We start from the raw sequence: 19399 nt of genomic DNA, 5'->3' as shown, positions 1-19399 counted from the left end.
TATCCTCCCTAAATTATGGCGAGCGTGGAAAACGAGAGCGATGAGCCGCAGATGCCACAGCAGAGAACCAGCCGTCAGAACGGCTGTTTCACCTTAAAACAGTCTGCCAGTTTTCACACCCAAAGATGGTGGTACAGCCATGGCCAACACGCACAGGTAGGACAATCCCCAAGAAAACTTAGAAACAGCAGCAACAGCTCAAGAAGCCGAAGTATCCAGAGGTGCCTCCACATGGGAAGGCTCCTCCTAGAAATCAGAGGTGCTCCTGACCTGAAAAACGGTGGGTCTTGCTGAAAAAAGGAGAGGAACAGTTTACGCCGTCACATCCAGAGAGTCATAATTTTTAACATCATATTTATCTCATAACAAGTGAGAATCTTGACGGAATTAAATCCATGGCAGTTTCTTGCCAGGTTTTGGTAGGGGCACGTGAACTGCCGTAGCAGAGTGGGAAGGCGGCCGGAGAAAAGCCCTGGCAGGTTGCGATAGTGAGTGTATTAAAACGGGATTCGGACAAGAAGCAAAACATAATGTAATGAAAAAGGCCCTACACAGTCAAGAGTGCCAGAGGCTATAGCAAACACCATTAAATTAGGAACATAAAGAGTAGAACAGCTCAAGATAGCGGTTTGCCAAGTATTTGTGTTAAAGGTTTAAGATAAGTACTGGGTGGCAAGTTACGCTCCGAAATTATGTATTTGGCACCTCGCAAAGTAAATCCCTGAAAGTGCCACTCGTCTGGAAAGTCATTCCAGTCTTCACAGATATTTTAAACAATTTGATTACATCCAACGTTTCCGCTGAAAGTTTCGCGAAAGCTGAACATCTGAGTCTAAAAATTTGGTCTTCTGCAGCATTTACATTCCCGAGGCAGTCCCGGCAGCCAGCGCCAGCTGCACAGCCAGCACCGCCCCAGCCAGAGGTGCGGGGCTGGGGCCTCGGGGCCACAGTTTGGGGCAAAATCCAAGAACATTTAGAGCATGGAGGAAGAGGCCAGAAGGAATGTTTGTGGGGGAGCATGCGGGAGGGTGGGCGGGAGCGGGAGACCTGTGTGCTGTAAGTCCCCCGTCCGTAATCCCCGTCACCAAACACTCATTCAGTTATCAGAAACATTTCAAAGCCCTTGAGATTAATGGCTGGTGCCGTGTAAACAGAGCCTTATATTGGGAAGACAGAGTTACCGCCAGGCCAGTGCACAGCAGGAGAAGACCAGGCGGGTCCCTGTCCCCTGCAGTCCCGACAATCCCCAAACAAAAGCGAGTCCTGGGATGGGCAACAGTCTGAAAGCCATAGTTGCTTTTGTGCCCTCTGACGAATGCCAGAAGTACCTCCTGGAAGACCTAGAGGAGATGCCAGTGGATAAAACGGTGGATCTGAGCGGCAGGCAGCTGAGGCGGCTGCCTCTGCACATTTGCTCTTTTCGGGAACTGGTCAAGCTGTACCTGAGCGACAACAACCTCAACCATCTGCCCCCCGAGCTGGAGCAGCTGCAGAACCTGCAGATCCTGGCGCTGGACTTCAACAACTTCAAAGCGCTGCCCTTGGTGGTGTGCACCCTCAAGCAGCTGTGCATCCTCTACCTGGGCAACAACAAGCTCTGCAGCCTTCCCCTCGAGCTCCGGCTCCTGCAGAACCTCAAGACCCTCTGGATCGAGTCCAACTGCCTGCAGTACCTGCCCGAGGTGGTGTGCGAGCTCAGCCTGCTCAAGACCCTGCACGCCGGCTCCAACGCGCTGCGCAGCCTCCCCACCCAGCTGCGGTGCCTGCAGGAGCTCCGCACCATCTGGCTGTCGGGCAACCTGCTGTCTGAGTTTCCCCCCGTGCTCCTGGACATGCCTTTTCTGGAGGTGATCGACGTGGATCGCAACTCCATCCGGTTCTTCCCCAGCCTGGCTCACCTCCCTGGCTTGAAGCTGGTGATCTACGACCACAACCCCTGCAGGAACGCGCCCAAAGTGGCCAAAGGGGTGCGGAGGGTGGGCAGGTGGTCAGAGGAGACCCCCGAACCCCGCAAGCGGTCCGGGGCGGTGATAGAAATCACACTCGATGAGAAACCATCGCCACCTCCTGCCGCCAAGCCCGAACCAGAAGCCGAGCCCTGCTGATGCTCAGCTGCCCGCTCTGGCAAAGGTTGCAGCGCACCCACAACGCTGCCCAGCCTCCACTTCTCCCCCGCTTGCTGGTGTCTGTGGAGCACCACACCGCCCGGCTGGTCTTCAGGAGTAGCTGCACCAGCTTAGAGCTAGGTGACGGCAAACTCTCTTGTACAGACACCCTCTTATGCACAGCACGCAGCACTCTCTAGAGCAAAAACTTCCTCCCTTTCCCATGCAGGGACCACTCAAAAGTTTGCGTAGAGATGAAGGCACAGTTTAGATGTTTTCCATGGTTGAATTGCACAGAGCACGTACGGAGTCCCTGCTCTTCACCCATGGGCTTGCTCTTCTCCCTTCCACCTTGCCAAGCTGTCCGGGCTCAGCTGGAAACTGCTGTTCGAGGTGATCGCTGCTGGGAGTCACAGCGCTGAAGTAACCCACAAGGTTTGTCTCAAACGACTTATCTGAAACGCAGCAGCAACAGCTTGAAGAAGGTGGCCCCGCCTGCCGCCTGGGAAGCGGTAGCGGAGCCCTGGCTGCGCTATCAAGGAAACAGCCAGCTCTCCTCTTACAGCTGCCGCCTTCGTCCTGGAAAATTAGCGACCGCTTGTTTTGCTATTGCCAAGCGGCTTTTTAAACGGGGGTGAGGAACGCAAGAGGCTTTGCTGCTTGTTTGTATGTAACTGCAACGCTGCCTATAAGGGCAGCTGCACGCGACGACTTTTCATGCGGTAGCAAAGAAGAACATCAAAGCCTGACTAAGTCAGAAAAACCACGAGAGCTGCAAAGACTCGCATGAATAAGGCCCAGGGCTGGGATCCTGCCGCTACAGGGCACGCGCAGAAGTTGAAGCCGAGGCAAACTTTACTCAGTTGACTTCAGTTGGGTGTTTCTCCAGCTTGCAACTCGCACTGGTTCTGATCCCCTTCAAAACACACTGAACTCTTTTTTTTTTTTTTTTTTTTTAAAAAAAGCACGTTTTGCTTTAATTGTTTAACACAGAAATCTGGCTCAAAATGCCATTTTTATCTTTTGATTCCATGGCATGGATTATCAAGTTTGGTAAAAGCTTTTTATTTCCAACAAAAAAGTCTGGGGAGCCCTTGGTGGTGCAGCACAGCCACGTACATCCCTCTCTGCCTGGCTCCTCAGTGGGACCGTCCCAGCAGCGCAGCCAGCGGATCGGCAATTGACTTCCCAGAAAAGGTTTGATTCAATGCCAGTTTATGACTACTCAATGTCATTTACATGCTTGAAAAATTATCTGGAAATACATAGACTCTCCTAGCGCTTGCCGTCCTGTTAAAGGAGGTCTGAATTTGGATCCGGCTGGCACCCACATAGTGTGCTTACTAGTCGTTAAATTAAATAAAACGTACTAGTGTCTCGCTGAGTTAAACCATCCTTTTTTGGAACTAACTGAATTCTCCCTTTACAAATTATCTAATCTTTTCCAACAAACTATTTCTTCCTACAAAATTATTCAGCAGGGTAAGAGTTTGGGCCCTTTTTTTAACAACCCAGGTTCGATGTTTTTATTTCCTATGGAAGCGATTGGTACTTTATTTATCTGAGGGGGTGGGGAAGGTGTTTTCACCTGCTCATCAACGGTTTGTATTTAACAGAGCACTCTCTGCACAATATTGTCACTTTTAGAGATCTGAAGAGTCTGCTTTGAGAGTTTGAAGGAATGTTCCATAAGCAGATTCTCTTCCTTTCAGGAAACCGAAGGGAGAAAAAAGTTTGCACAGGCATTTTCTTGATTTCCAGTAATCTCCCTGCTTGGGCAGACTTCCCCTGCTGTTTGCCGAGGTGCTGCGTTACCCTGGCGGGGGCCAGGAGGGTGACAATGCCCAGGTGGCACCTCCTGAGGGGCTCCCACACAGATGGGGTGCCTCCACCTGTCTCTGCTTACAGTCATCGAGAACCTGCATAGAGTGGCACAGGCATCGGGGACCCCCTCGCGACCTCAGCATAGAGAAACTTGTCCAATTCAGAAACATGTTGCCTTTGCAGCAGCTACTGGAGGAGGGAAGCGGATGTACAGGTCGGGCACAAGTGGTAGGAAAGGAGGGAAAACAAAAAAGGGAATGCGATGCAAACTGACATTTTCCACTAAGCGCCCTCTTTTTTAAGCGTTTGTGAAGTCAAACACAGATTGTTTGGTACGAGATGCTGACACTTCTCACAAACTGCATCTTCCTCTCACCACCACCCCTCCCAGCAGAACTCCTATCTACAGAAAATTTGTGGTGTAAAAAGCTGTAAAATCCCTTAAGCTGTAGTTCTGGGCATTGACCAAGGTTTTTCTTGGTCAGCTTTTTCTCTTCCTTTTATTATCAAAAAACAAGTAATACTCCAGTATCACCAGAAAATAGTAACAGTTAACTTTAGAGCCCGTTTCTAGGACCCCAATGCAAAGCGTGGACAGCCAGGACTGGAATAAACCGCTCACACTGAACGCACCAAGTCAACCCAAACCAGCAAGATGCAAAGGCCCCAGGGGACGGATATCCTCCGCACTGACCTGCCTGGGCGCTCTTTGAAGTGCCCGAGGACTGAGGACAAGCACCGCCACTTTTCTAATGAAACTGCCCTACTTGCTTCGACGCAAAGACAAGCATGACATTGATGAACTTGAATTTACCTTTTTTATTTCTGTGTATTTTAAGTGGAACCTGGAGAGGAACAGAAGGAACAGGGTTGTGTAAAACCCCTGTTTTACTTGAAGTGAATCTTCCCCGCAATACGTATAAACTGAAATAAGTTAAAACGAACTGAAGACAGTTGTTTCATGCCATTGATGGAGATCTGCTCGACTCAAGCTTCTGTTCCATAACCTCACGAAAACTAGAGCATTAAAAAAGTTACTAGGTGAGACCTGGTCCACATATCCTCAGGTACTGAAGAAAATTTAACACGGGCGATGGTCTGGTACGCGTTTTCTGGGGAGAAGAAGAAAGATCAGAAAATTCCTCCCCATGCTGATGCCCACCAGCCTCCCCACCCACCTTTTTATTTATTTTTTAGTTGGCATTTTGTGTTCAGTGCTAGCTTTATCTTACAGCACAAAAGCAGTATCACCTCAAAGCAAACAGACCACCTCTGACCGCAGCAAAACACTGCGATTCACAAAACAGCGCAAACGACCTTGTAGCAGACAAGCAGGGGGTAACTGCCTGCATGTGGCATTTCTTCACAAATATTTTAACAAACATGGTTTTGTTTTAGCTGCAATTCTGCTTCAGAAGCAGTTGGGCATTTCACTCCAATTCTTGCCAAAAGGAAAAATAGCAGCATGATCCCTTACATTTTGGTCAGCTGCTTTTACAGATGTTTTAGTACTATATACGGCACATGAGTAGCTGGTGACCTAAGGTATTGCTCCGGCACACTAATTTAAGAGCACTGACGGCTCTAAAGGCCTGTTCATGCTCCTAATGCAAAAAAATCATGTAAGGGGAACGTTAGCGTGTCAGATGTCAGTCTTCGTTTCAAATAAAATATTTTTAGAACAAGACTAACTTTTGTGCACAGTTACTCTTCCACAGAAGGAGGTTACTCTGTACCACTGTACCTGACCAACGCAGATACTCAGATCATACCTTGGTGCTGCTTTAATAATGTCATCTACACGAAGAATCATTTCTGCTGCTTCAGCTGCGCTCAGCAAAACTTGTCTCTTGACTTGGAAACTTTCTGTCACTCCCAAGACTGCCATGTCTCCAATGATACCCTCTTTCATATCTGGAAGAAGAGATATATTAAGAGGCTGCCTTTTTTTTTTTATTTTTTTTTTAACTTGGGTAGTTGTTTTTTTTAAAGGAAATTACAAGCAGATGATTGTACGGTAACTTACCTGCTCAAATTAACCATATTGATAGCAAGGGAAGTTTAAATAAAGTCTTTCACTTCAAGGCTCCTGATTTAAGTTTAACATGTTGCAATTACATACATAAAATTCATCATGAAAACTCCATACACTGGAAGGAGGAAACAAGATTCCAACAGGACTCTCAGCACTATTTCCTTAGGTATATCAATTTCAGAATTTTTCTCCACAACTTTTTTTTTTTAGTTTTTTGGGGGGAGGAGGAGGTGGTGTTTTGTTGTGTTGGGGTTTTGTTTGTTTTTAAATCCAACGTCTTTCTTTTTAAGCACCATATAACTAGACTCCATGTAAGTAGGGAAAGTGGTTTTCACAGGTGGAAACCATCCCCTTCAAAACCAAAGCTTTTCACTCTGTTGTGAAAAGCCCAGTAGAATGATAAAGGAATGTAACGTTGTATCTCTATGTTCTATGCAAAGCAAACAGAAATCAACATACTCAGTTCTTCCAGCTGAATAAATCAGCAATAAACAGATGTCACCAAGTTTAATAAACCTAATCCTCCCTCCCAAACAGCAATTCAGTATCAGGAGTAATATCAAGCCCTTACCAAGTCCGTAAGTAGTCTTCCCTTCACTGTGAGCAGCTCTGAGCTGAGCAACCAAATCTGCACTGTCATAGCCAGCATTATCAGCTATTATTGTTGGGATCTAAGGGTATAAACACAGGATGTTTTAAATTAATGCAGGCATTGATCCCTAGTAAACATGAAACATACTTTGGTATTACTAGTTTACTATTCAGTTTCAAGAAGAGGAAGTTTCAAAAGCATGGCAGATGATCTGCTACAGTGATCAGAAGACAGGGAAAAAGGAAGAAGTCAAACTACCTTTCTAAGGATTTCGTTTAAGACGCTGTTAAGACCGTAGCTGAGAGGACAGAAGCACGTTAGCAGATCTGTCAGTTCATTTCACATGGACACAAAAAAGTCTGTCACTTATAATTTCTGACTACAACTGGAGAAATGGTTTCATTTTAAGAACATAACTTGCTGGTAAGATTAACCACCAGATCATTCCATTCACCGTTGTCCTGGTTTCAGCTGGGGTAGAGTTAATTTTCTTTCTAGCAGCTGCTGTGTTTTGTATTTAGTGTGAGAAGAATGTTGATAACACATATGGTTTCAGGTGTTGCTAAGTAATGTTTATATTAGTCAAGGACTTTTTCAGCTTCCCAGAGAAGCTGAGAGGGAGCATAGAAAGGACAAGCTGGTCAAAGCAATATTCCATACCTGTCACGCTCAGTATATAAGTGGGGGTTGGCCAGGGGGCAGGAATCCACAATCGCTGCTCAGGACAGACTGGGCAACAGATCATTGGGTGGTGAGAGCAACTTGTGTTGTATCATTTTATTTTGTATATTCTTTTACCATTATTATTATTGTTGTTATTTTCCTCTTTTGTCACTGTTCTATTAAACCGCCTTTATCTCAGCCCTCAAGTTTTTGCATTCCTCCCCCCTCTTTCCCATCCTTTTCCTCCCTCTTCTCCCTAACCTACAGGGGGGGCAGGTAGTGAGAGAGCAGCTGCATGGTCCTAGTTGCTGGCTGGGGTTAAACCATGACAACTGTTTAGTGCAAATTGCACATGCTGACCAAAGAGGTAATTCCAAGTCTTACCATGCTTTTTAATTTAATTTTCTTGGGAGAAATGTTTTCCTATGGTCTTTCATTTTGTAAGAAATGTTTTCCCTAATTTAAAATACAGGAAGGCAATTTCTTTCTCAAATTGACAGACTGTTAGGACAATAATATTCCATAAATGTGTCTTGTGATACTCTTATTTCCTCCTAAGATGCAATCTCCAATGCAAGTCTAGAAACTTCTAGATAGTACTAGAGCATGAATACCATCAAATAGCACTATAGCATCAATAGAACCGAAGGGTTGCTCTTTTCTAAATCAAACTGTATCAGCCAAGACTTTATGTGCTATCTCTGTTGCACTTTTAACCCTGCAGGTAACAGGAGCAAGAACCAATTAGAAGAACGCTAGCATATCAACATTCAGAACTCTGTAACATGCAGAATTATTAAAACACCAATACTTTTTTTTTTTCTGAGAAAAACCAGTAACTTTTTCCCCTTCGTTCATCCAAGATATGTCGCTTAATTTCACTTTTTTACTTTTAGAAAACCAAAACCTTGAAAGAGAAGCAACTATCTGAAGTTAGTAAACTTAGTGAAACTTTATGTCTTTTAATCCAGCAATCTGTTTAAACAAACTTACCATTCGTAAAGCCTTAGCAAAGGACTCCATTGCAACAGACTCTTTGCCAGGTGTTCTGACAGCAAGTTCTGCAACAGCATTAGCCATCAGCATCTCTGAACAACCTATTAATTGAAGACACACGAATGTTTTATATCTGACTTGAACAGTAATACAAAATGTGTACCATGTACAAAGTACAAAGAATCTAATATTCACCTCCACCGTACACAGTTCTGGTGTCCTTCACCGTCTGGGCAAGAACACAGAGAGCATCATGCAAAGACCTCTCTGCTTCATCTAGAATCTGCTGCGTTGCTCCACGCAACACTATGGTGCAAGCTTCACCTAAAAAGTGCAAATGCAAGAACATTAAAAAAACAAACCAAAAATAAAAAGAGAGGCTATCACAAAGCATTTGTAATGGTTTTGCTATCACTACAGTCAAGTTTTAGATAGATCCATTTTGGGGTGAAAAGAAAGCACAATGACAGGGAGAATGAAATGATGAACATTATGCTATTATCAATGAACTATTCCACAACACCTTATTTAATTTAGCAGAAAACAAACGTTATCTCGAAACAACCCCCCAGAAACTTACCAGTATTGACATTTACAGAACAAGCTCTGAAGTTCTTAAAGCATAACAGGTTGCTACTTTTCTTGTCAATTTAATCTCCCAAAGCAGAAATTTTGATTCCCATCCTTACCAATGTTTATGCATATGTTTAGTGTCATGTAGGTGAACAGTTTCAACTGTGAATATACATCTTTGCAGGATTTTTACTGACCAGCAAGGCTTTAATAAAAATGTTTACATTAATCATTACGAAATTCCTATGCCATCCTGGTAACTGAACAATGTTAGCAGAGGGTTAACACAAACGTTGCAACATGCCAGCAGTGGTAAAACACTTACCCATTGCCACTCCAGAGAAATGAATGAGTTTATCTTCTCCAATCATGACTTCTTCAATAAGCTTGCAGCTTCCTAGTTTTACTAGCTCAGGGTGATCAAAGGTTGATGCAATTTCACCACCTGCAAACGTAAGATCATACAACAGTCAAAGAGCTCACGATGACAGCATCCATTCAGGCAAGGTCTAACCACGGGGAGGGGCATGTGTGAAGAAAAATAATAAGCTTCATAATTGCCCCAAAATAAATTGAAATTAACAATACTGACAATCCAATTTTTTTCCAATGTCAGCACATGGCACCAGCAACCTTCCACTGATGTTAACAAGTCCTTGAAACACCAGTATTTTGTTTCACATCCCAAGAACTACAATAGCTCTAATGCTTTTAAGTTCTGTCTGGATGAGAGACTAAATGTTGATACTTGCCAGTATTAAAATGTCAATCTATTTAAAGTTTTTAGTAGTATTTATTGATGAAGTATTTATAAAATACTAAAACAACTTTGTTATGTTTTTAAACTTGAGCTTGTGCCAGCATTCACATCACAGCAGTGATAAAAGGCACCATTCATAAACTCCCGTATCATAAACAAAACGGGTATTACAAAGACCAAAATGTCTCTGAATGGAATATTGTTCTAGTACTATGCTCTTCACATTAGAAAACCATTTACACGTATTCACTCCCAATGTATGCTCAGTTATTCCACATTAGCTTGCAGCATGACTGTAGTTGTAGCAGTACAAGGAAAGACAAGATCTGTGTTAAGAGACTTTGTGCTTACGAAAAGCTTGTTTATTTTTTTCGGCTGTACTACTTGATCCAGTGTGGTCTGATATGGTCCACTTGCTCTGCCTACAAAATTTGCTTTGCATTTGTTCCAGAACATAAGCAATGTTCCTCTCAATCAAGTGTTTGCCTGTGTCAATGGGACTACAGACAGTTATACACAATTGCTACTTCAGTTTTGCTAAGCTAAACAAGTCAGTATCATTTCCCTTCTCCCAACAAAACTAGTTATCCATTCTCTTTATCACTTTCATGATCAATTTTTTATGATGTTCCAGATAACTACCTCTAACTTCGAAAACAAGAATCATCTGTAGCATTCCAGATGTTTAATTTTCATTAGTTACTAGAGTCACATTTACACTGACCACTATTAAAAACATCCAGGTTGTTCATGTAATTTGAGGTCCACCTCAAATCGATGACTCAGGCCCACATTTTCAACAAAGGATGACTCTTTAGTCTTCCCTGTTATTACAATCAAACAACAGCCACTTATAACAAGATTATAGTAATTAACTTGTGGGTTTATCATTTTATCCTTTCTATTGCTAAGTTTCATCCTTTCCCTGGAAAACAAACATTTCAAAAGTTTATCAAGCAGGGACTTAACTGAAAATATTTTTTTAAATATGAAAGAAAATTACTAACTGGCACTAACTGGCTAAATTATATTCCACAGTTAGCATTATGATCCTTTATTCAGAGTTGCTAGAAAAAAAAATATGTTTAAATCATTACGCAGGGAGGATTCAGAATCAAAACAGTTTACATGTGAAGCATAACATACTAAAGATAGAAAGTGAGTGACCTGCTTCTTAAAAAAAAATACTAACAGTTATACAGCAATTGATAAATTAACAAAGTAATTTCAAAACTTCTTATGGCAAATTTCATAGGGTCCTCCATACACATTTGTATTTAAGTACTTTAAAATAAAGCTTATTTGGAGCACTTTTCACATTCACCAATCTGCTTAATAGTAAAAAGTACAAACTAGCCGATCAAGGATTAACATTTACTAAAGATCAAACAAATAAAACAACCTGCCAAGTTTCACACGAAAAGGTACTCTACATACCTGTAACAAGAGCCAGACGTTCTACACCAGCAAAGTCTGCATGTTCAATAGCCATGACGCCAGCAGCTCCAAACAGCTGTTCAGGGTAGTTGTAGATCAACTGTCTACAATTAAAACACAGGCACATCTTCTCATTACACACAACCAAACCTTTTAAACACCAGAATAACAACGGACACCTGATTCTCAGTAGCATGGACACAGACAGATTTCTGAAATCTGCAAAGGCAGTCAGTATGCGAGGCATCTGCCACACACGGAACGTTACACCACACAGAAGCAAAAGTAGTGACCGGAAAACATACAAAGTTAAAAAAAAAATCAAACTATTATAACTCTTTGAAATACCCTTCCCCTCAAGACCCACTGTCAATGCCCAGTGGCCCATATGCTTTAAATCCTAAGCCCTTTGATCCTAAATGCCTGCTGGGTTCTTGCCTGCCTATTCTAGCAGAATGCACTAGAGTGACATGTGAATTAAGTCTTTAATTCCTTCAGCACTACAAAATCCAAATTCTCTGGGACCAATAAACAGCCAGGCTTGTAACATGTATAAATAGCAGACCACAGAGAAGAGTACGTGCTGCCCTATCAATATGTATCCCCCCTCTCTCTATAACAAAGCAGTCATCTAAAGCTGAATGGTCAACAACCACTCAGAAGCATTATGCCAAATTATTTTTCCCTTTCAAATTAGAGATTGAAAAAACTAGATCCAGCAGGAGCTGGGAGACACCAGCTCCTATCAGCTCCTACAGCTCCTGTTTCTAATCTCTCCTGAAGAGACAACTGGCACTGCTGGGTATGCGCAGAGAAGGTTCTTCCAACTCTGCATTCATACAGCCTTCACCTTTACCAAGCATCTCCTCAGAGGTATTTAACTGGCTAATATTCACAGTATCAGATGTGAAGTGGATCTACAGTATGCCTATAAGCAGAAGTAAATTTTGTCAGGGAATAAATCTGAAAGTCAAGAGTCAATCTAACTGGAATACCACTAGCCTGGCTACAGTGACTGACTCCTACCCTACCTGAACAACTACCTGTGTTACAAGCATACTGGATAACAGCGATGGAGGTAAAGGGTTGGGGTTTTTTTGCATACCTCAAAGGATTCTTCCATTGTTTTACCAACAAGACTCCTGACTCTAGGAGTCTTTGTAGTTGTACCATGTCCACTGGACAGAATACTCATTTTGCCTACACTTGCACACAATGTATGTGAAATATGACATAGATGGAGAGACTATGAGATTCATCATACAGGTTCTTACAGACGTTTAACACAAATTTTGAAGGCAAGTTATAAGATGCACAAGTAAATCTTTGCTACTGTGGAAAACAGTGCTGCTCTTACAACTCCCATCCTTTGGTGTAGTACCAGCTAATCAGCTTCCTGGTAGACTACACGATGAGGTGAAACACCAGGTGTCAACCTGCTCGTACGTATGGCAGTTGCATTCAAATGAGAATTACTGAAAGGCAGAAGCACTTCTCATATCCTTAAATAACAACTGAATGGGTTTTTTTGCACTGTGACACTTTAAAAGAGAAGTTCACTGCTAACAAAAATAAGTAACAAATTGTGACATTTCTTGTGAGCTGAATGAATCATTACATGAAAATGGTTATCTTTCATACTTCCAAAGATGTGTATCATGTCAGGCTCATGACAGGGAGCACAGAAGCCTCAAACACTCTAAAACTTGGAGCAGCACTCCAGCACCAGCATTTTAACGCAGGATAAAACATAGCTGGATCAATCTGAACTAAATGCATTCAGCAGCAGAGACTCTTTCAAACACCAGTTTCCCTCCAAAAGGGGGAATGGGGATGTGGACAATGCTGCTGGCATTCATAACTAAATAAATCTGTTAGCATAAAAGCATAGTGACATTGCTTCAACTGGACTTAAACATGGATCACAGATTAAATAAGATCAGTTCTTTCTAAGAAAAGAGGAAAAAAAAAAAAGGAATGCCACGGTGCCCAAGAGGAAGCACAGAAATCAACATCAACCTCAGTGAGAAGAGTCAATTAAGCATTAGGTAATATCACCTAATTTTACAGACACAGGCATAAATAATGTTTGCACTCATACAACATTAAAATCTTGCTACTTTGTAATTCTCCCCTTTTTCCAAGAAAATACATACCTGTTAATAAAGCAGTTTATTCCATGTTTAAGAATACGCTCTACCTTCTCCTTCATTTTTTCTTTTTCTGCCTGTTCTATTTCTGCTACTTTTGCTGTAGAGTCCACTCTAACACGAGAGCCAAAAATCTGAATCAAAGAAAACAAGGAGTTCAGTCTAAAAATTCATTCCATTTACGAAAACATTATTTCACAACAGTAGTTCTGTCACATACCTTAATCTTGTCTGTATCCATACCAGTATTTGCAATAAGAATCTTTGCATTCTCAATTCTTTTTGGCTGATTTACACCAATCTTCTTGTCAAGTAAAAAGCCTGTAGTAACAGAAAGGTCTTGTAAGACTTCAAACTAAAAAAGGAGAACAATTCCCTTAAATTATTACAAAACTGCCTCATATTTATTAATCAATTTAACAATAGCACAGCAACGTTTCCTAGCACAAATCTGTATAGACATGTGCAACTTTTGTTCTAAAGTGCACTTACAGCCGAGATACAAAGACTCACCTTCATCTAAGTAGGAATCAGCCAAACTTCCACCAAGTTTCTTAATGACGTGGATAGCCTCCAAATTACCAGAACCTTTCAACCTAAGAACGGCTTCTACAGCTAGCTTGACAAAGTGATCTTTATGATGAGTAAGTAATTTTGATGAAAGAGTTGTTCCCGCAATGTTCATCAAGTCTTCACGGAACTTCACTTCATCATTACTAAAATAAAGTCAGGACAGTTAAAGTGGGAAGTCTGAAAGCCTTAACTATCATCAGCCTACCACTGTGCACCTCTCCCCAGTTCTTCTAGCCCTTATCTGTGTGTACCACATTCTATTTTGAGGAGCGCTACACAGAATCCCTCCAGTGTCCCAGCATAGAACCTTCTATTTGAAATACAAGTTCAATTAGGAGAACCTTTGCATTCAGCTTTAGAAAGTCTGAGCTCTTTAAGTGCCAGGTAAAGAAAACAGTCACATTTAAAATCAGAGTATGAAATCTGAAATAACAGCTCAGATTTTTGTTCTAGGGAGCAAATTATTGCTTCTATTTTGTTTCTGCACATCATAAGTAATTTTAAATAATTTCATACAGCTTCTGTAGTTCATCTAAAAAAAGAAACGCAGTCTTTTTTTCTTAATTGTTAGAATTCATAAATTCAGACTTTACGCTACTTAAAAAGAGACCGAAGAATTTCCCAATGGTATATAATTCTCACTGATGTTTTTATCTTGACTGGTTTATAAAGAGTTACAGCAAATGTACATCACTAACCCGTGATCCACAGCTGCTTTCAAAAGTGCCTCTCTTGAAGCTTTTGTGGCTGCCCTCCAGCCTGCAATGATGGTCTGAGGATGAATCTTCTTTGAAATGAGTAATTCTGCCTCCTATTTAAGTTAAAGTAATAATTAGTTTTTCTCCCAAGATACATTTACACTAACTAGGAAAGACACTTCCAAGTAATCAGAAAACTCTGGTCAAAGTAATCAGAAAACTCTGGTCAAAGCCAGAGAGCTATAACAATGAAAATGAAGTCACTCTGGTAGCAGCTTTTTTTTTTTTTTCTAATCTAGGCAAATATGATCTGCCCTTGGAATATCATCAAGAAGTTTTGAATAATGCAAAAAAAGAATTCTAACTCCAATATGAATAGCAAGCAGACATATACCTCAAAACAGCAATCTTTCACTTCACATTTGAGATCAGTTTCCTGTTCATTTATAGCTGCAACGTCATGCGTAGTTGAAAAACAAAACAAAACTTCTTAAAACTCCCTTTTTTGCAAGGAACTTGGCAAGCTGATGGATCATTTCTCAGATGCTCATGATCACAGTTCCTGGATCTGAGATGATTAGACTTACTGGCACAGCTCTGCTAACAAGAATTCCTCGCTTCTGAAGTCTCTTTCATAGTAATTTCAGATTTAGAGTCTGGCAGTGTAAACTCTGTATGCAGAGTTTAAAGGAACAGTAAGAATTTTCAGGTCTTGTGCGCTTAACAGAATTTGACATGCCTTGTTTTTTTTCTCATTAACATTATGAAAAGGATTTCAGAAAACTAAACTTCACAATTAGGCAGTGATGCATGCTGCCCAGCACAACATCCAGAAGTGACCTGGGAGAGTGGTACTTCTCTATTTCACTGGCATAATGAAATAAAATAATTTTCTAAAATGTACCAAATTAAAATACTTGTGAATTTATAAATAATAAAATAAGGAATCTAGATTAAAATAAAAGAAAAAATTGATGACACAATATCAAAGGGAGGCTTTTTTCCTATCAATTTCAATAGCAATAGAGTAAGGTATCCTATACTTTGGGAGCAATAAACATCAAATAGCACATCCCCTATTGATACCACAGGAATACATCGCCAAATAAAAACATGTCTGAAAAACTGCAATACATCACCCTCAGTAATTCAGCTGCCAACACTGTGACAGACGTAGTTCCATCACCAACTTCATCATCTTGAACCTTTGACATATCTAAAGAAAGAAGCCGCTGTATTAATCTTTTGATTCAAAACACTCACCAATACCAGCTTTACATACAAACATTTTTATCTCACATTAGTTTGGAGAAGAAAAAAGAATCTTATTCCTCAACAGTTTAAAGAGGTCGCTCTTTTAAGTCACAGAAAAACGTGAGATGCAAATCAAATTCGGCATCCTTCAAACTCCTGCTCTTCATTTGCAACCTAGACACCAGTTCCAGTCTGGTGGTGGCCAAGAGTTCCTCTCCTCATTTCTAAAGATGGTTATCAAAAGGAAACAGGGCCTGATAGAAGCTCTAAGCTATACACACAGGATCACAAAATATAATAGCCAATTATGCCCCATGAAGCGTTGATAAACAAGGCCTCAACAAACATGAAATCATAAGAAACTTGACACCAAGTTGTTCAGGCTCCCGCTTGTCACTAGAACTGGACCACCGGCACACTAAGACAGTTGATCACAGAGGTAAACTCTGTCTAGAGTACAATGCCGATTAAGTGATAAAAAGAGATTTAAATCAGGGAGAACCAGAGAGAACCTCTGTACCCCAGAAGACTTCTGTTCCAAATTTTCCCTGTGAAAAAAGAGGGGCACACAGCTGTCTTTTGACCCTTTTGCCTCCTGAGACAAACCAGGGTTGAAGGAAAATGAGGAAACACCAGAACAGTTTGGCAAGAGCAGCGTATACCTCCATTCTACTTTTACAGAGTACCACAACTCCTGCAACACCTTGGCCTCCTTACTTCAGCAATTCTGACACCCCTCCCTTCAATTTTTCACATTATTTGAAGACTACTTTTCTAAGAACAAATAAAAAGTACATAATAAAGTTACAAATGAAGAAATGCCAAGTACTCCAATGATAAGCTGTTAAAAACTCACCAACCAAGACCTTGGCAGCTGGGTTGTCAACTCCAATAGCTTTCAGGATGGTTGCACCATCATTGGTCACTGTTACCGTGCTGTCTCTTCCAGTACTTAAAAGAATCTTGTCCTATGAGATACAACATTTAGAGTACTGCTTGAAAACATACTCTAACTATTAAAATGAAATTAACAGGTATAACCACTGAGAACTTGCAGCTGTCTTACCATGCCTTTAGGCCCCAGAGTGCTCTTGACCAGGTCACCAATAGCAATGGCACCAACAAAAGATGACTGAAATGAAAGCAAATATACCTTAGAAAAGTATTTATTTCTTCTTTAATACAAGTAGACTCTAGCACATAACTTCCAAGGGGACACTTAACCCAACCCTGCCAGAGCCACACTCCTTTCAGCACAGTCTGGGTCCAAGTTTCTCAACTGCTACATCTTGATAACCAGATCAAATATACTTAATTCTCACAGAAACCATAAAAGCCTGTCTCACAGCCAAAAGAAATGCCTTCCAATAAATATCAATCTTCTGAGCTATGGTAATTAGTTTTTGAACACTTACGAGGAGTTCCTCTAATTGTTAGCATAAACAACACTCCTCCTACCTTCCGTTCACAGACATGCAGCAAGAGAAACTGAGACAGATGAAGTTCCACATCATCAATAAATGAAAGTACATTTAACATCAGAAAAGACAAAGTTTAATTACCCCAAGTATTACCAGTTTCCTAACAAATTAAACTTACCAACCGAGCTGTTTCAGCCTTTTCTTCATCTGCACCTGCCTTGAAAATGTTCACAGGAGCAAGGGAAATGGACGCCTAAAACAGAGTTAATATAAGCATATTCCTTCAGCTTTAATAAAACATTGCATTTTAAAAACAAATCCCTGACACTAACAACCTAAACAATGTTTCTATTATTAAACTGATTTACATCTATATCCCATTTGGTTTTGACAAAAGGCATATTCAAGAGAGATTTTTAAGGAAGCATCAACACGAATTTATCTTGCAATTTCATCATCACATGAAGCAATCACAAGATAGGTTGCAATCTACTCCAAGAGACTACATACCATGTTCTCTGATAAAATCTGTAAGCCTGAAACACCGTTAGCAGTACCTTACTTTATGGTAATGTGTGTCTTGCTGGTCTGTGTTACTGTTCTGCGCAGCTAACTATCAGGTCCAGACAACCCAAAAATAGGCAGAACCAGCAGAACCTAAAAAGTCTAATTACTGAGCACGCTGGGGCTTTAATATTTTGATATTTGTGTTGGACCCTAATCTTTTGGGGTTTTGCATTTCCATGCAAATTAATTATATCAGTAATGAATACATGCTGTCCAAGACTCATACTTGCAGAGAATTGAAGGCCTTACATGAATTAGGATCAAATCATAGAACGGTTCAGGTTAGAAGGGACCTTAGAGATCATCTAGTTCCAACCCCCCTGTCATGGGCAGGGACACCTCCCACTAGACCAGGCTGCTCAAAGCCCCATCCAGCCTGGCCTTGAACACTTCCAGGGATGGGGCATCCACAACTTCCCTGGGCAACCTGTTCCAGTGCCTCACCACCCTCACAGTAAAGAATTTCTTCCTAGTATCTAATCTAAATTTCCCCTCTTCCAGTATAAAACCGCTACCCCTCGTCCTATCATTACACCCCCTGATAAAAGAGTCCCTCCTCATCTCTCCTGTAGGCCCCCTTTAGGTACTGGAAGGGGCTAGAAGGTGTCCCCGGAGCCTTCTCTTCTTCAGGCTGAACAACCCCAATTATCTCAGCCTGTCCTCACAGAAGAGGTGCTCTAGCCCTCTGATCATCTTTGTAGCCTAAATCCCGAAAGAACAAATGCCTCAACGCTATTAAGTGAGTATCGTGACTTTTTACTTTGCTGCGTGATTAACACGCAATTTCTGCCTGGCGTTTCGTGCGCCTTGCATCACGCTGCGACAAAAAACACCAAAGGCGTGCGGCAGGGGGCTCCCCACGGGGCGAGGGCTGCCCTCCGCGGGCCACCGCCCGCCGCCTGTCACACCCGGCGACCCGCCGCTGGCTCTCTGGGCCTCCTCGGAGACTGAGGGGAGGGAACACGCGGCCTCTCTCCCGCCTCCAGCGTGTGCCGCGGGCGGGCCCAGACACAGGCCCCCCTCCTGCGGGACCGTCAACCGCCCGGGCCCTCCCCGCCGCAGCCCCGGCCGGTCCCACGGGCCGACCCGGCCCCCGAAGGGACCCTCCATCGCGTGCGCTCTAGAACCTTCCAGGCCCAAGGCGCCTCCCCCCCGCTCCCGCCCGCCGCGCGCGGGGTAGGGCGCGAGGCCGCCCCCACGCGAGCGCCGCCGGACAAAGCGCGGGGGGAGGGGAGCGGCAGCCAGGCCCTCGCACGCGCGGCGGCGGGGAGCACGGCGGCCGCCGCCGCGCCGCCGCCCCCCCGCGGGTCCCGCCGCCCCGCCGCTCACCATGGTGGTGCCGGTACCGCCGCCGGGATGCCGCCAACCGCCGCCTACCACCCGAAAGAACCAGTGCGCGCGCGGCTCCGCAGACCCTTCACGAGCTCCCGGCGGAAGTGGCGGCGGAAGAGCCACCGCCCCTTCCGGCGGCGCGAGGCGGGCTGGGAGGTGCAGTCCGCCCCTGCGGGAGGAGGCGGCGCGGTGGTGTCCGGCCCTGCTCGGCCCCCGGCCCGGCCCCCTCAGCGGCTGTGCGCGGCGGGACGGCGCCCGGGTGCGGGGGCTTGCGTTAGCTGTGATTCAATAGGATGACCGAATAGCCGTTTTACACGTGTATTAAATTTTCTTGCATCCACAAAACACTTCTGTGCAAGTGTGAGCTTCTCAGTGGTCGTTCGGGCAAGGAGATCCTTCCTCACATTATCCTTTTAAGG

At 43.0% G+C, this 19399-nt stretch overlaps 2 protein-coding genes across 2 annotated transcripts; one reads left to right on the top strand and one right to left on the bottom strand.

The window, feature by feature from the left end:
- Positions 1 to 1191: 1191 nt before the first annotated feature.
- Positions 1192 to 4967, top strand: LRRC10 (leucine rich repeat containing 10). Its single transcript, XM_074573034.1, has one exon. It carries the CDS (start codon positions 1269 to 1271, stop codon positions 2103 to 2105), a length of 837 nt encoding a protein of 278 aa, XP_074429135.1. The 5' UTR covers positions 1192 to 1268; the 3' UTR covers positions 2106 to 4967.
- CCT2 (chaperonin containing TCP1 subunit 2) lies at positions 4734 to 19179 on the bottom strand. Its single transcript, XM_074573025.1, has 16 exons — positions 18978 to 19179; positions 17260 to 17334; positions 16727 to 16792; positions 16517 to 16628; positions 15546 to 15622; positions 14407 to 14519; positions 13649 to 13851; positions 13356 to 13456; positions 13142 to 13269; positions 10986 to 11089; positions 9114 to 9233; positions 8411 to 8539; positions 8213 to 8316; positions 6536 to 6635; positions 5702 to 5843; positions 4734 to 5041 (listed from the first exon to the last, which is right to left on the bottom strand). The coding sequence occupies exons 1-16, from the start codon at positions 18978 to 18980 to the stop codon at positions 5011 to 5013; spliced, it is 1608 nt and encodes a 535-aa protein (XP_074429126.1). The 5' UTR covers positions 18981 to 19179; the 3' UTR covers positions 4734 to 5010.
- Positions 19180 to 19399: the final 220 nt, after the last annotated feature.

Source organism: Larus michahellis, chromosome 1 (genome assembly GCF_964199755.1).
Source record: "Larus michahellis chromosome 1, bLarMic1.1, whole genome shotgun sequence".
Classification (NCBI taxonomy): Eukaryota; Metazoa; Chordata; class Aves; order Charadriiformes; family Laridae; genus Larus; species Larus michahellis.
Note: the sequence above shows the minus strand (reverse complement) of the source record. Positions and strands in the feature narration are given on the sequence as shown.

Bases quoted from the DNA above. Each gene is read 5' to 3' on its own strand.
- LRRC10 (XM_074573034.1), top strand. From the start codon at position 1,269: ATGGGCAACAGTCTGAAAGCCATAGTTGCTTTTGTGCCCTCTGACGAA.
- CCT2 (XM_074573025.1), bottom strand. The intron at 13,852-14,406 runs GTTAGTGATGTA...ACTTTATTTTAG, and splicing joins AAAGCAGCTGTGGATCACGG to TAATGATGAAGTGAAGTTCC. The intron at 6,636-8,212 runs GTAAGTTTGTTT...TTATACCCTTAG, and splicing joins TTGCTAAGGCTTTACGAATG to ATCCCAACAATAATAGCTGA.